Below are 18607 nucleotides of genomic sequence, written 5' to 3' on the forward strand. Positions count from 1 at the left end.
TAAATTGTACTTCTGTATTAAGTATGTTTTGATTTTTTTGTTTTGTTGTTATTATTATTGTTGTTATTATATATTTTTTTCTATATTATCTTCTTCTCTCTTCTGAGAGAGAATGTTTGACTTATAATGTAAATCTCATATTGTGCACGTCTTGAATTTAGATTTGGTATGTCCAAAATGTTTTGTATTCTTAAATAAATAATTAAATAAATAAATGTATAAGTAGGTATTTTATACTTCATCGCACTTACGGCTTCCTTTACCAAAGATCCTTATATTATTATCTCGAGTGCGCTATTATACCATGGGTCGTACAAACATTTGATAAACAACAAATTAATAACAATATGGATTTGATCCGACCGCGAAATTCAAACTGGCAATCTAATGTAAAAAAAAACTCTATTGATTACGTTCATGCTTAGTTCATACTATTACAATAGTAATATAAAAGTCGAGACGCTATTGTGGGGTTGAATCATTTCCCAAACTTAAAACCTTAATACTTTTGTTTATTTTAATTTCCTTTTGCGCAGTGATCTCGCAGAAGGGCTTAAGGGGAGTTTGCGTTGCTCGGCTGTTTCGATTACTGAAATAACCGACTCCACTTCTTGGCCGGCAAAAGAAATGAAATTATTTAAAGAAGCAGAAAATGAGAAACGGTTCAATCGGCAGGGGCGGTACAATTGCTTGGGAGGCCCTCGGATGATTTTATCATAAATGAAGTCATACAAATAATTATACTTTAGTCGTTTAATGAACACAAAAATAGATGCAATGTTAAATTATTATTAAACACTATTAAAAGTATATACAAAAATTATAAATTAGATACAAGGAAGTACATTAGCTAAATAGTAGACTTTTTTTTAATAATTTTTAAAACAATGCCGGTGGCGAAGGGTGGAGGTAGGCTGTTAAGATCCGACATAAATAGTGCACACTAAACATTGTCAGGCCATGCCATAGTAAATAATAGTAAAAAAATATTCGTTTATAGATATATATAATATTTGTTATTGAACTGAATTAAAAAAAAAACTAACCAACACCATCTGTAAAATGTATTCTTAATTCAACGAAAACAAATAAGTATGACTAAAAAAGTGTGTACTATTTTTGTCGGATCACCCATAGCATACTTAAATTATTATGGTCTGAATTCTAATTCCATCAAGTACCTTCGGTCGATAGTATTAATATTATTATGGTCTGGTTCAGGCATGGTTTAATTGAATTTTGAAAGTTATCCAACACCATCTGCCAATTGAATTCTAAGTTCAATGAAAATAGATAAATACCTGTTACAAAGTTTATTTTGCACCATTTAGGTATGTCGAATCTTAACAGTCTACCCCCACTCCTCGCTAGTGAACAATGCCCACCTTTACTCATCCTCGCGTATGTGGAATATGTCAACATCGGAAGCGGTTTGGTTGAATAGAGTTATTGTCCTCCCAATTGGCATTACCAATGGCAGGTTAGTTCTGCACATTGAGAGGACAAACAACACTGATCATGAAACTATCGACATAACATAAACTGATCAGTGCACATATAATGCATATATTCAGTTTTTACCAAAATTGAGTTACAACTGTAAAAAGATATTATTTATCCGCAGAGTGTATTTGAATAGATAATATTTTCTCATAATTGGACACAAATATCGTCGCTGTAGGATTGGTTTATCGAATAGACCAAACACAATTTCATAATCCTATATTTAAAAACGTGGAGATATTTCAATTGTTGTTTTTACATCATATTAATGATGTATTCAGTACCATAACAAAGTAATTTAAAGAAAAGGATGGTTCTGGTCCATTTAGATACAAAAAAACATTCTGCATTAAAAGGATATTCGATACAGAAATGGATATTCGATAAATCAATCCTATAGTGACCAACTATGTCTATTTTATCTTCGATTTTCAACTTATCCCCTCCACGGAGTGGAGGTTTGTATTAACAGATTTTGTTTTTAAGAGAAATAGATGACAGCCACTTGCTCAACCTATTAGGGACTCAGACACAAATTGAAAAATAACATGTGTACTTGCCAGACACAGGATTCGAACCTGGGACCCACGACGCTATAGGCCGACACTTAAGCCACGCAGCCATGGTGGGAGATACTCACAACATACAAAACTGGAATTGTACGATATTATTTCACATTGTCATTTTTTTTTAATTGATTGTAACTCTCATCCGACTCTGTAAACTGGGCAGCGGTAGAATGTTTATGCTGGCTGAATTAAAGAAGAAAATTGCTTTATTCATCATTCAATATTACAACATAAGATTCAAAGAATACTTTTCTTGTTAATAGAATAAAGAAATATCATGAAACTTAAAGTGCGGCCACACCGGCAACAAGTCGCGCGACAACTCGTTAAATTTTACGATAATTATCATTATTGCTTAAGAAATTTTCATGATAATGACGATAATTATCATGCTTATCGTAAAATTTAACGAGTTGTCGCGCGACTTATTTTCGGTGTGGACCCGGCATTATGTTCGGCCAATAGTAGAAATTGCGTTCTTATAAGATGTGTTTCATGGTGTAAACTGGTTTCTCTTTAATACTTTATTCGGTTTTTCTTTTAATTTGAATAACTATAATAATATGCATAGTGTTTATTTTTAGATATATTATTTACATAACGTCAACATTCTATGCACAAGGCCTTTAGTCTTCAAGCAATCTGTTTTGTTATTTACATGTTTTTTTTCGGAGGAAATCGTCTTTGAGTTTTTATTAGTTATGCCAGATATAAGCGTGCTATATACCCCGTTTTTACGTGTATGGATTTACTGCTGACAGTACGTATTATCGCTGCCATAACAAGAAAATACACGTGTAAACACGTATTATCGTGTAGGTTGCAAGATTGCATGCATGTATCAAAAAAGTTTAGAAGCACAGAAAAATTCTGAGTTCCCTGTTTAGACGCTTCTGAATTTTCACGCAATAATTGGTACTTTCATGGCGGTGTGCATGCGCCATAGTGGCGAACCTGCCGGAAGAAATACGAACTACACCGCACAAAATATTTTGACGTCTACCGATTATTTACGAATTTGTGCGAACCTGTCTGAATCTGTCAAATAGCACCATACGATGACAACATAGCGTCTCACTTACGCTTGAAAAATGAGATTAGAGAGCCAAGTCAGCACTTTTACGTGTAAACAGTTATAATCGCGATAGTTTAAAATACATACTATAGTTGCAAGTAAATCCATGCAAGTATACAGGCGCTATTATTATATTATTGAAAATATTAATGTGAAAAGACTCTTAATACATTGTTAAAATAAAAGAAAGCAATCTTGTGTAATAAATTAAGCTCCTTACTTTAATTCGCAAATTGACAATAGCAGGTAAGCACGCTTTTTAAATGGCAGCCGGCAGAGGTCGTTTTCTTCCGTTCTCTACATTAAAATTACAGCGGCTAGGTTTTTTTATTCTTTCTTACCGTCGACTTTTATTTTTATTTTCCTTCATTTCAAAGGAATATCTCACGTCCGTCCGTCCATTAGGTCGTTGGCGCCGCACAATCATACAGCAGAATAACCATTTTTACAAATCCTAATAACATCATTTTTTTGAAGTTATACTTCTTTTGGGGCGTTTGGTAGAGAGTTAAATTGATAGCTGCGCGACAGTACGAAGTTAGCTGCGAATTAGTCAGCTGTATACAAACGTTAGTTTGATAGTAGAATTGTTCCGTTGCCTAGGCAACAAATTTATTATTGTCGGCCATTTGCAATTCCTTACGTAAACAAACGATTAAACGCCAGAGTGACAGTTGTTACTTTAAAAATAAAAACAACGAGAAATAATTATATAATTTAGTAATATAAATTAAAGTGTATATAAATAAGCCAACGGCGCTCCAATAAGCGGCTCCTTTTCTTGAGTGTGTTTTTTAACAAGATAATTAAGAGCTAGTCGAAGAATCTAGGTTATCACAAGTTTTGTTTTTGTTTTGTTACGCCAAAGAAGTATAACTTTAAACGCGCGTACATAAGTACACACACCGGTTTTTTTTTATTCAAGCCTGCATTTTAAATAGAGCATTATATCATGGATAACTTCCTGTTAGGTACTCACCAAGCCTATTCTTACGAATTCTGAAACTGACATTTGGAAAACGAGATGGAGTGACAGTGTCGAGTTGGATTTAACGACCTTAGCATCTTATATTGGAGGGAATCTGCTTTGCACAGATCTGCATGGAGGCAGATACTCAGGGCTCGAAATGGACTGAAATGCACCGGAGCGCCGTTCCGGTTCATAAAATTCCCAAAATTATCGCTCCGTCTCGTGTACATATTAATTTGACCGTCTGAGCGAAATATTTCATGTAATAAAATAAATCTAACACACTCATTTTTTAATACATATACAATTAGATAACAATATTAATATTTTCGTAAAATTATCGAGCGCTCCGGTTCGTAAAAAATTTCATTTCGAGCGCTGCAGGTACGTGAAGACGCCAAGATCCATTTAGGGCTGTAGCGCCAGGAAGAAGAAAAAGATTTTCCATGACGTGCACCCCCAGGTATTTAAAACTGTCAACACTCTCGTTATTTTTCCCGTCAGGAGCAAATTTGGATCGGGATAGGATCCGTTACACAATAAGTTGATTTTCTTCGCATTTATTTTAAACCGACGAGAGACGAATTGTATGCAGTCTGTCGATTGTCTCTTGAACGCCTTCGAATGAGTTGTCGGAATAGACATTGTCATCAGTGTACTCCGGTCACAGCTTCACCGTGTGGGTAATATATATGCCACGGTGGTATAACGTCGAATAGGATGACACAATGACACAAAAGGAGCAAGAACACGACCCTATCCTCTCCACTAACTATTCTATGGCAGCGTCACCAACTATTATAGCACTGCGTTTACTACAATCATTCAGGAATTTTAATATTGCAACAATCTTGGGAGGATCCAGTATTCTCCCAATATTCTCCAGAGAGAATATCAGTCTGGGGCGATGTAATCGATAAAGCAGTAAGCTAATAAATTGCTCAGAAGCTCTGCCATAAAAGACTTCGAATGTTCTGAATTCGATACACACAATATGATCGTTCGGTAAGAAACCGACCTGGATTTTTCACAAAGACGTACATTACCGGGTCACTTAATAATAATACATGCTTATAACTACTGATATTCAGCCACATGGCCTGTTATAGAGTTTAACATTATTTGAAATTAAATGAAAAGAAAAAAACAAAAAAAAAACTATTAGTTTTTAAGATTGATAATTTAACGAAATTGACTAAATCGAAAACAGCGAAGGGTTTAAAAATTATGCTTATTACTGTTTTAGGTTGGTCTCGTTGTAAATATCCCAATGTGCGCTGTTCATAAATGTACGCCTTTTAAACGACCTTATTCCTTCTTCTTGTGATTATAACAATCAAGCCTGCGAGAAAAACTTTTCTGTCGTGACAAAAAATTGCCTTGCGACCACTTGTGAAGCGTCACAATGTTTTTTTTATTATGACTGTCTCTTTTTTTCGACCACTCCTGTGAAACATAAATTCTAATAAGATCTTTATAATAATGTTTTGCTTTTTTGAGCATTAGATACAAGATAAAAAAAACCCTTAATGCTGTTAAAAAATTAGAATACTTATTCCAGGGTACCTACCGTATGTGTAGAGGAAATTATCTTAAAATATAACCTTCGATTAATTTCCAAAGAATAATCTTGATACCAGAGACGATGTAACATATCATCCATAAAATAATGGCGCAATATAAATAAAAAGGATTTCAAGTTATACCTACACATTTATATTTTTATGAAAATCGATGTTTTTTTTTAAATAAATATAAAAATATTAAAACGATGAATTAGTCAAAAATCTAAACGACGAAAAATTGAAAACTTAATAAACTAACTTTTAATAATAAATATGACCATAAAATATAATGTAATAATAAGATGTGACCCTGCAATGAATTCACATTTTTTTACAATTGTAATTTTATCTTTAAATTTAAAAAAAAAAAAAACTTTTTAATGTTTTCAGATACATATTTATTAATTAATACAGTTAAAGTTGTAAATTATCAAAAAAAATCTCAATTTGCAAGCTTCGTATTTTTCCGCTAGGTTATCTGTTGGCATGCCTCTCCCCCTTAAGGGGGGACATGCTCGTCGAAGGTCAAAATTCAGTTTTTATTGTATTTTCAAACCATGATCCTGGACACTCCTTAAACGTTGTAGATAATCTATTTATATAATTTTGAAGCCTTATTATCCTTTATAGTAATTTTAAACATTTGATGACTGCATAAAGTATTTTTGTTACATAAAATAGTATTCTTTTAAACCTCTCGCTCTAATGTTTTAGAATATAGTCATATTTCGGTACATAACTGTGCAGTGGTGTTAAAATTTTTTACGTTTATTAATTTTTAAACGCATTTATGAAACCATTAGTATAATTTATTACGAGATAATTTTTGTAAAATACTCACGATAAAAAATTATATTGATAATCTCTGTGATCCCAAATTTGACAAGAATTAGGCATTTTATTATTCAAAAAATCGGCAAAATTAACACATTTGAAGATGATTCTAAAGATATTTATTATAAGCTATGTCTTTGACCATTCAAGTGTGATAAACATATTATGAATATTAATTGCTTTATAATAATTATTGACCTAAGAATAAGGTAGTGTTTTTTTGAAATACGCCATTTCTTTTGTCATTCCCCAGTGGTTAAGCTACAACATACGGCCGTAACCGTAAATTGACAAACTATAATTGAAGTAGGGAGTAAAATGATATTAACGCGCGTGTTTGAACATGTACCGTTTAAAAAAAAATAAAAAACAATTCGGTTAGGTACATGTTCAAGCACGCGCGTTAACATAATTTTACTCCCTACTTTAATTACAGTTTGTCAATTTATGGCTACGGCCGTATGTTGTAGCTTAACCACTAGGGAATGACAAAAGAAATGGCGTATTTCAAAAAAACACTACCTTATTCTTATGTCAATACTTATTATAAAGCAATCATTATTCATAAGATGTTTATCACACTTGAATGGTCAAGGACATAGCTTATAATAAGTATCTTTAGAATCATCTTCAAATGTGGTAATCTTGCCGATTTTTTGAATAATAAAATGCCTAATTCTTGTCAAATTTGGGATCACAGAGATTATCAATGTAATTTTTTATCGTGAATATTTTACAAAAATTATCTCATAATAAATTATGCTAATAGTTTTATAAATGCGTTTAAAAATTAATAAATGTAAAAAATCTTAACACCACTGCACAGTTATGTACCGAAATATGACTATATTCTAAAACATTAGAGCGAGAGGTTTAAAAGAATACTATTTTATGTAACAAAAATACTTTATGCAGTCATCAAATGTTTAAAATTACTATAAAGGATAATAAGGCTTCAAAATTATATAAATAGATTATCTACAACGTTTAAGGAGTGTCCAGGATCATGGTTTGAAAATACAATAAAAACTGAATTTTGACCTTCGACGAGCATGTCCCCCCTTAATAAGTGTGTCTACGCGTGGCTTTACTAACGTTATTTTTGTTGTCCTTAGTTTCACAATAATAAGTAGAAAAAGTTTTTTAACACAAGTTGGTACCTACCTCTGGCCCCAAAGGGGGGACTGACAGGGCTCTAGCCTGGTGGCCCGGGCTCAGGGAGCCCATCGTAATGGGTCGATCTGATAAGTGAGATAAACACACATCACAGAGTTACCCTAATGGGGAAAAAGTCACCTGTGGCGTTATTTTACTTAAAGAGCATTATTTTTTGTCTAGTTTCGTGATGCAATTTTTGATTATTGTATGTCGATATTCGACAACTCTATAATTCAAGTGGATTGATTCAACAATTAATTAATTTTACCAGAAACAACATTTAGAAAATGATTCTTTGTAGAGCGCCCTAATGTCTTTAACCCTAGCGAGACCGCCAAAGATTCTGGCCTAGGGGCCCGCTTCAAAATGTGGGGGCCATGACCTACCTACATAATATTCTAAGTGACGGCTTTCCATGAAGCAGTTGTGGTGGTCACTTCTTCAGAAAACACCAAAATCTGTAATTTTTTTCCGAATTCGAGTTTAACCAATAACAATTTCGACATTCTGTGGAGGTTTGCAAGGGGCCTGTAAAGCCGTCAGTGCTTCCTGCCGATAACCGACTAAAACCACCACTGGTAGTTCCTAGTAAACATAATCGCAAATGTTTGTAAAGTGTACAGACACATTGCTAGTTTGCAAGACCGCCGAAGCGGGAACGAATGGAGGGAGGCTTGTCGTAGGAAAAGAACAAAAAACTTTTTTAATACATTATAAAGTTGGCGCGCGTCACAGACTACGGGGAATTTAATGTACAGCCGACGGACGCGAGTTTTTTTCCAAATCACCACCGGCCGGACGATTCGCTACAAGGGAAATCCCTAAAACTATTTTCTTTCATTCGGCCGTATTTCTTTTGTTTTTGTTGTTTTTAATTTCAGGCTGTTAGAAAAGGGTAAGATTTGTCGGTACTTACGTACTAACAAAACTAGCTACCAACTTTCGTATAACTCTGTAAAATTGCCAATACCTTTCCAATCACCCAGTAACCATAACCATGTGGGTAAGTTGGTTTCTTCCCGATATTAACTTATTTAAGGGGGAGTCTAGTAACCAGGGACATCTAGTGACGGAATTACTAAGCATACAATTTAACAGAAATTACTCAAAATTTGCATTTTTCACATTTATCTCAAATATGTTTTTATTTACTCAATAGGTACCTTATCTAAAAACATTGTAAAGAAATAATACATGACATTTCTTAACTAGCGGAAAAATTGTAAGTTTTCAATGTGGTGTTCTATCTAATTAATATGAAAACGAAAAAATATTATATAAAACTATGAATAAAAATATTATTCAATAACTATTTCAAATTTTAATAAGTAACAAATATTTTTTTTAATAATAATATACTTAGGTGATTTCGGAAATAGAAAATTTTTCCTACACTAACCATTGGCGTTATCAAAACCATTATTATGTGAAAGGGGATCCTTATACCAGCAAAGGCACCTAGCGGAAAAATACGAAGCTTTTAATTTGAGACATTTTTTTGATAATTTACAATTTCAACTGTGTATCTGAAAACATTCAAAAAAATATTTTTTTTTAGTCAAAGATAAAGAGAATTCGTCAAAAATCTACACGATGAAAAATTGAAAACTTAATAAACTAAATTTTAGTAATAAATATGACCATAAAATATAATGTAATAATAACGTAACTGTGTACATACCTACATATTATATAACTAATTCACAACAATAATTGTAAGTTTATCTTTGACTAAAAAAAAAGTATTTTTCTTTTTAATGTTTTCAGATACATATTTATTAATTAGTACAGTTGAAATTGTAAATTATCAAAAAAATGTCTCAATTTACAAGCTTCGTATTTTTCCGCTAGGTGCCTCTGTTGGTATAAGGATCCCCTTAAGATGCATTAAAGTGCGGGTAGTTGAGACAAATTAATTTTAGTATTATTTTCATGAAGATTGCCGAGACTATGTCTACCTACCAGTGGTGAAGGGTGGAGGTAGGCTGTTAAGATCCTAAATAAATAGTGCACACTAAACTTTGTCAGTCAAACGTATTTGTTTTCATTAAACTACCACTACAATGTGTAGATAGTGTTTGTTAGTTTTTAAAATGCAACTAAAGACTACATAAGCCAAGCCATAATAGATAATTAATAGTCAAAAATATTCGTTTATCTATAAAAAAATCTAAAATTATGCCTTATGCTTAAACCATGCATCATTTTAGGTATTTTACAGATAGAAGAATATTTTTTATCGATTATGGTTTGGATAGGCAGGGCTTAATGAAAAAAAACTAACTATCACTATCTGTAATTAATATGTATTCTTAATTCAACAAAAACAAATAATTATGACTGAAAAACTATGCACTTTGTTTGATCACTACCACATTATGGTTTTGTTCACGTAAGATTTAAATGATTTAATTGAATTTTAAAAACTAACCAGCACCATCTGCAAATTATATTCTTAGTTAAATGAAAACAAATAAACATGACAGACAAAAAAATTTGTGCACTATTTATGGTCTACCTCCACCTTTTGCCAGTGGTACCTACTATAAATGCCCAGATTATGCAATCTATATTTCTGACATTACTCAAATGAAAAGTAGGTAGATAGGTACATAATATTATACTCGATTATGGTTACCAACCTACATACATACATAAAGGTTGATCCAATAGGCCTTCTGACTTTATTTAAATACATAATACTTACGTTACTAGGATTTAGGCATATCGTAAAAGGAGTTTATATTATACTATATTATTAAAAATAACTTTTCATTTAAATATTAGTACCATCTGTCAACTTAGTATGAAGTCATGACAATAAAGTTTTTCTCAGACTCAAACCATAATCTGCAGAAGAAAAGTAGAAAAAAGCAGAAATCTATCACCGTAATATTATAATATAAACTTACACAGTAAATAGTAACAGTAAAAATATAAACTAATTTTATACCACACAATATAATAAAAATGAAGAAAATGATGAAGGCCCGGGTTATCCGCTTAGTCGTTAGTGGTTAGCATAGATTAATATAATTTTGCAGTTAGAATGTCAACTACTGACAACACTGTTTCTACTTTCTACCAATAATCGACTGCTGTTAAAACAATATTAAGTTTATAATGAAGCTTGAAAAAACTGGTAGATAATTGATATTCAGTAGCATTCAATTTAACAAACTATCTTTGATAACAATATTGGTGATTATACTCGCAGTTATTTTCGTAGTTTAAAGTTGCTCCCATGCCACGATAGATGTCATCAAAAAACATAAAAAAGTAAAAGATACTACTAAAAATCATGCTCACAAGTTTAAAACCATAATATTGTTGAATGATTATTTGTAAATAATATTTAGGGATATCGTAATTGATATCTTAAATGCCCATAGCAACTATGTTTTGTTTGATCAATAGTTTACTTCCCTATTACCTACCTTAAATTCAGTAGTCACAATAACACAACATGTAAACATTATTTTATTGTAGTCTACATAAAGTAGTACTTACACAAAGATTTATGTAGCTTACAATTTTTATAAACAATGCAGAAATCTACTAAACTGCTGAAGAACACTTCATTCAAAACAGAATATGATAAATTGGTAAGCAAGCATACAATTCTCTTTTATTGTCTTTTTGATAAAATATTAATCTAAATAGAATGTTAAATTTTGTTTGATGTATTTGCTGCCCTGCTCAGTAAAAAGACAGTGTTTTTGGTTATAATGAAATGAGAACCCAAGTTATAAGCTCTACCTCTTTTATTATGTAATTTTTTTCGATTGTTTTGACATAATCTCCTAATAGACAGAAAAGAATCCAATAATTTTAGATAATATAAGAGAAAGGGTAGTTTAAAACTTGGGTTCTCATTTCACTAAAACTAAAAACACTGTCTTTTCACTTAGAAAGGCAGTATGACACTAATTATATTTTGGAATATGCATTATTATAGCCAATAGAAGTAGAAAGTGAAAATATATCAAAAATATTACCGAATCACCTGTACAAAAGTGTTGCAAGAATTGTTGGACTGGATGAAAATATCAAGGAAAAACTCGCACTAAAGAAGGTATATTTTTATAATCATTGAAGTCTTAAACAAATAAATTACTTTTTATGAATGATTTATAGCGCATATGTGCATGGATTTACTTGCAACAAAAGTCTGTATTTTAAACTATTGCAATAATAACTGTTTACATGTAAAAATGCTGACAGTCTCTCCAATCTCATTCTTCAAGCGTAAGCAAGACGCGATGTTGTCATTATATGGTGCTATTTACAGAAAGTCCGACAGGTTCGTAGATAAATTGATAGACGTCAAAATATTTTGTGCGGTGTAGTTCGTATTTCTTCCGACAGGTTCGCCACAATCGTTCTACTACGCATGCACACCACCATGCAAGTACCAAGTATTGCGTGAAAATTCAGAAGCTTCTGAACTTTTTTGATCCATGCATGCAATCTTGCAACTTGCTCAATAATATGTATTCACATGTGCATTTTCTTGTTATGGCCGTGATAATACGTATTATCAGCAGTAAATCCGTGCACGTGTAAACAGGGTATTACTCAATCAGAATAATACACAATGAATTGAATAGGATTCGTGGTTGTAATAAAGATTTTTGATCTTGAGAATTCTCGTTAGATAATGAGAAATATTGATTCTCGTTTCTAGAGATTTTTTTCAAAAATTTTGAGATTACAATTATTTCTTGAGAAATTAACATCAATGAGAATATAATAAATTCTTGAAATTCAGAAGTTCAGATTGAATTTTCACGACTTCGGTTTCAGATGAATTTTTTTTCGAAGAAATACTTACACAACCCCGGTTACCTTCTAACAATCGTATCTTACTCTTTGTCCCGGAGCAGAGAATGCACGAGATGAAGTAGAAAAGTTGTTGTCTATATCTGTATATATACTTTAATAATTGATTGATTTGGGTGACCTATTTTAATAATTGAAACAAGTATTCAAAACAGTAGAAAATTAATAAACATTTTTATCATATTATATTACAATATACATCATATAAAAGATCATAACTTTGCATACCATAATGGTTTTTAAAATAGTGGGAGATGCTACAAATATTTCCATATTTTCATCATGAAGTATTTTTAGCGGAAGAATTACAAAAAGCTTTACAAAGGTATTCGATACCTCTCACATGCTCTCCAAGCTGCCACTACAGAGAAGGAACCTAGTGAAGAGTATGACAGTGATACTCCTGTTGAACCACCATCTCCAAGGTATGTTGATGACTGCAGGCTGTATGAGATCTATTTCATTTCTTTTACAATCCTAATATTCTCCTCTCCGAAACTTTGAATTATGCATTAAAAACAAAGCTAGACACCAACAACTATGATAACTTGAGATGCGGTACTTTAAAATAGCTTGTAATGCACCTGCAATCTATATCGCAACACTATCCTCAAGTTATGGTATATAAATAGGTACCCTTTTTCTATAATGTTGGTGTATTACACACACTATTGCACGTGCATAATGCGTGCTTCATTTTCGTAGGACACTCACACATTCAAAAGCCTGCTTCACCATGCGGCGTATTGAATATTGCCTATCGGTATTCTATTTATTATCTGTTCTGTGGCAATATGTCTAAATTATAGTAAAACCTTGGTTATCCAAAACATGACTATATCCGAATTTCTTTGTGACCATTAGTTTCGTCTTAAATAATAAGGTACAATTTAAAATATATATTTTTCTGATTTGTCTTTTACTAATAAGTTATATAATTAGTATAAAATGTGAATTTTACTATTAAAAAGGTTTATTCTGCAATTACAATGTGGTTTAGGTAGGAACTTTGGTTTTACTATTTTTTCATCCAGATTTATCATTATCAGGAATATCTTCATTTCTAATTAATCTGGATAATCGAGGTACTACTTTGTATTACTGGCAAGAGTTACAGCCGGTTTACGAATTTATTCCATCAGACCTCAGACCATTTGTCACATAACCTTAATTAATGCAGATATTTTTCAGACGTAAACAGAAAATTATTATTTATTGTGATCATTGTTTTAATAATTGACAAATTTTAATTAAAGGATTAAGTCCAAGAAACCTGTTGTGAATCCATATTTGACATTTCTACAAAAAACAGAGCGTGAGCAAGTTACATGGAAATCCAAATATCTCCCACCCGAAACAGAAAACGAGAAAGGACTAATACGCAGAGCCGAAGACATCACAAATCGAGTAATTTACTTTTCTACAAAAACTTACATATTTTTGCTGTAATATGACAGATTGTTGGTTGTACTTGTTAAAATAATAGCCCGGCTGGGTAAATGTGCCACAGAGGTGAACATGAGATTTTACAACTTTCGTTTTAGACCAAACCAAACCTAACCTAACCTAACCTAACCTAACCTAACCTAACATAACCTAACCTACTCCAACCTAATATTACCTCATATAATCTTAGTTTGTGATAATGGTGTATCAAAATGTATGAATATTTCAAATTTTCAATTAACGATTATTGGATCGAAAAGCCGATGCGCCGACAGAAAGGGGGATTTATTATAATTGTCTACATGGAATAAACTGTGTTCGTAAAAAAAATTATAAAAGCTCGTGTCCACCTCTCCAGTCCAGTAGTTTAGTCGAGTTGTGTGTAATTTAGTAACCAAACATGTATGAACAGACAAATTTACTCGAGTATTTTAGTAAAATCATTTATTGTTGTTTGATTTAATAAAACACAATTTTTTCGTAGTACTTATTCCACTTTTAATCAATAAATTAGGACCAGTTTCGTCCGCCATTTTCAAAATGCCCCTCTGAGCCGGATGAAACCGGTCCTAATTTATTGATTAAAAGTGGAACAAGTACTACAAAAAAAATGCGTTTTATTAAATAAAACAACAATAAATGATTTCACTAAAATACTTGAGTAAATTTGTCTGTTCATACATGTTTAGATACTAAATTACACGCAACTCGACTAATCCGAACCGGTCTTTACAGAATAACTATCGTATACCTACCTAATTCTTTATAGATTTGTTCAGAATTCTCCACATACATGAATGAGTTGGGTGGTTATGATTCACCTTTATTTAAACAAGAGGCAGTCAAGGAATTATTTCAGGTGAAAACCTTCTTATTTTTCATTTCCCATAGTAATAGGTACTGTTATTATTCATAAAAGTTTACTCCTTTTTAATATAACTTTATTTTTTAGATAGAGTTTAATAACCATGCCACAGATAGTCTCCGAGTTCTACCTGGTGAGATGGCTTCGATACCTGCAAGGATTGCCAACTTCTCCAAAACTCCAAAGGTATACTTTCGGCGTTATCCATAAATGATGTTGCACAATTTTTGGCTCCTCTTGACCCCCAATCGCCTCAATATTTCATCATAAATTCATTTACCCCCTATTAAAATTATTCCAAATCTTTGAACTCTCCATTATTCGTTGAAATTTATTGATTTCAGTGCGATAGTCTCAAAAAATATTTTATTCTCACATATTTTTTTGGTATATTTTGTGGCATCACATTTTCCACAACCCTCTAACCCACACATAAGTTATCACAGTAGGGAAGAGTGGAGATATCCAACATAAAGTGGTGCACACTTAACTTTGTTATATTTAAGTAGGTATTCGTTTATAAAAAATATTCTTCTATCTATAAAATCTTTAAAATTATAAATGATTTAATGGCATAATTTCACAAAATGAATGCTATTAGGTATAGATAGAAGAATATTTTTTGTCTTTTACCTATTATGGTTTGATCTAGGCAGGGTTTAATTGGAATTTAAAATCTAACCGATACCATCTGCAAATTGTATTCTATACACGTCATACATTTAATCATTTTATTGTGACAATTATTTGTATCATTTCAAACAATCGATTTCTGTAAATTTGAACTAAAATATATGATAAAACTTCTATCAAGAAGTAACATAGAGTAATATAAAAAACAGTGCCATCTGTTAACTATTCGTTGTACTTTTTCCACACTGGAACACAGAAGTTAATACTGAGATGTATTGCAATGAAAAAAGCATAAATCTTATTCTAATTTTTATTGTTTCAGCTATCATACGAAAAGACACTTAAACGATGTGTTCAAAGGGATGTTGAAGCCGAGTTGAAAGCCAATTTTAAACATTCTTTTGGAAAACAACTGTCAAAAACTCAGCAATGGCAAGCACCCAGGAATAATACTAAAAAGTATTGGATTGTGAGTGACAAGCTCCCAAAGGACATCACAACAATGGAAACCATTTGGGGAGGCATTACGAAGTTAAAGTACGGACATTATCAATATTCACCATAAAATTAAAATAATCAGGTTGTAAACCATTTATTTGTCGTGTCCGGAAACTTATACGTATTCAGTTCGCCGTATTATACTTCCCCGTGAAATGTTGTATCGGAAATATATGGCCGTATAGTAAAGACCGTTCAACGTCTTTGGGTCGTATAGTATTGACATAAAATTCATGTCTAAATAAAACACGGTTCTTGTTGGTTTACACTTTACAGGAAGCCAGCAGCAAACAAATTTTGAAAATAGTCGATATACTGGATTATTTTTATTAGGTTAGGTTAGGTTAAGTAAGTTTTTCATTCTTGAATTCATGAATTTTTTCAAAATCAGCTATGGAAATTGAATTGATGTTCATATTTAATCTTATATAGTTGGAGATCGTATAGTATACGGTCAGCTCTTTCCGATAAGAAAGCTCACGGCGAACTGTGCCATGGTGAAATGTTTTATGTACAATTTACATGAAACCTTTATTTGTAGGTCTCCTTATTATCATTATTTCAAACGGCGATTGATCATATACCTAATAGTAATAATTACAGTTAAATAATTACAGGTAGGCTCCTTATCAGTGTCAAAGATTCGATACTAAGCAATTGTTAACCATTAAAATGTAATTCTTACAACCTACTAGTCAATTATTGCAACGAATAGCATGAATTGTCATATAATCATAACCCCTAGTAGGTATTAATTGTATAAACATGGGTGATTAGTGACACACGTGGTAGAGCTTCATTGATCGATATACATTTATCTTATGTAACAAAATAATACTAATTACATTCTTCAATATTAAAAATTTGTATCTAGGCATACAACATGACGTCAAAACAAAAATAATTCTGACAGCAGTCAAACTAAAGAATTAAAATCGAATCCAAAATATGCAAACTTTATCTCGATCTGTCGTGAAAATTCTAAAGAATATTTCATGTCTATTCTGAATTTATGATAGAAGATTGATTTGCTTGGCATTACTATAAACATCACATAATATGAAAGGTGTATTTTCAAAATGAACTTATTCCACTACTAGACGAAAATGAGTTATGAATGCCAGAATTAAGCTAATAGCATGCTATTCAGTAGAAAAATCAACTTCAAAATTGGTGTTAATAACAAAAGTAACTTATTCCAATATAAAAACATATTATGTAACATCAACAAGGTAAACAGTTTTTTCGCTTTGCAAATACACTTATAGCAGTTTGAAAATACACTCTTCATAATAATTATGTATACACATATTATTTTGTATTATTTTTTATATTACATTTATAATTGTCAATTCTTTACCTTTCATACAACAGGCAGTCTTTCGCGCTAGTTTTTAATGTATTGTGTCATAATAATAATATATTATGTATATTGATTGATACTATTCTTTGACAATATTTAACATGTTACAGGTCGGTTCAAGACTTCTGCAAATGGATGATTGATCACCCGGAGTTTGATCAGCCAAAATATTTGAAGAAAAACAGATTATTCGAATCAAAAATATTGCAAAAAGTTTCTGAAAAACATAAATTTGATATAAGCAATCAGTTGCCAAAGATCAGTATTGACAAAATTGTAATTACAAAAGGTGATCGAAAGATGTCAGTGCCACCCGATGATATTAAAATGATTTATCCATAAGTTTTGCACTAATGAATAAGAATAAAATTTTAAGCATCATTTTAACGTAGCGAATAACATTATATTAATAATTATAGTATTTATAAAAACCTAGAAGTAGGGAAAGTTTTGTATACATAATTGTAGATATGAACACTTTGAAATTATTGAATATAATTATGATTTATGAAGCCCGCTGAATCAAGAATAATTGGACAATGCAGAGAGACGAATTCAAGAAGTCTCACATGGCTTTATCAAGTGCTCCTGCCTTGGAATTGTAGTGAGAATGATATGATGCTATGTATTTTCGATTCTTCTATATGAAGTGAAGACGTGGACCCCCGCAGACACAATGATCAGAAAACAAAACTAAAAGTTTTGGAAATATAGAGCTCCATATCATCTAAAAGGATAATTCTATGAATACCAAGGTAATGTAAAAGATACTAGCATATTTTGGTTACGTCATGATATAATGGGAAGAAAGTTGTCAACTTCAGCATTTTATTATTCCGGGGAAGATTTCCAGTAATCGTGGAGGACCTTGTAGAAAATGAATGTTCTGGATTAAAAATCCCAGAGTCTGGTTTGGGCTTATGACTCCATCCATATTTGGATCAGTGACAGACTGTGAATAGATTGCCAATATCATCGAAGACAACTTGATAATATGTAATTCTATTATTAAAAAAATATTAATAATTCTTTATGTTTATTATTTTTTTAGAAGGATAACAAATCAAGCCAAAACATTTAAATTATATACGGTTGCTATGAAAATAATAACAATATTTAGGGCTATACATCCCGGTTTCACAAATTGGTCTCAGCGTCTCGGCTGTTTGGCATTTTGTCCTGGCTGTTGTTCCGCGTATGAATGATTGTCAATGTTGTTAAAATATATACATATTTTTGTGGGTCCAATTATTCAAATATTTTCAAGAGCAACACATAGATGTACC

At 31.7% G+C, this 18607-nt stretch overlaps 1 protein-coding gene across 1 annotated transcript in view; it reads left to right on the forward strand.

The window, feature by feature from the left end:
• LOC147063908 (uncharacterized) overlaps positions 1–18402 on the forward strand; it is a 143737-nt gene extending 125335 nt beyond the window's left edge. The window contains exons 2-8 of the mRNA XM_085959110.1: positions 12872–12941; positions 13773–13923; positions 14732–14821; positions 14915–15013; positions 15783–15997; positions 17432–17534; positions 18373–18402. Coding sequence (XP_085815236.1) covers positions 12872–12941; positions 13773–13923; positions 14732–14821; positions 14915–15013; positions 15783–15997; positions 17432–17534; positions 18373–18402 — 758 coding nt within the window. The remainder of the gene's footprint in view (positions 1–12871; positions 12942–13772; positions 13924–14731; positions 14822–14914; positions 15014–15782; positions 15998–17431; positions 17535–18372) is intronic.
• The last annotated feature ends 205 nt before the right edge of the window (positions 18403–18607 follow it).

Source organism: Rhyacophila brunnea, unplaced genomic scaffold (assembly GCF_057557595.1).
Source record: "Rhyacophila brunnea isolate RB1 unplaced genomic scaffold, BYU_Rbru_1.0 scaffold_8, whole genome shotgun sequence".
In the NCBI taxonomy this organism is placed as follows: Eukaryota; Metazoa; Arthropoda; class Insecta; order Trichoptera; family Rhyacophilidae; genus Rhyacophila; species Rhyacophila brunnea.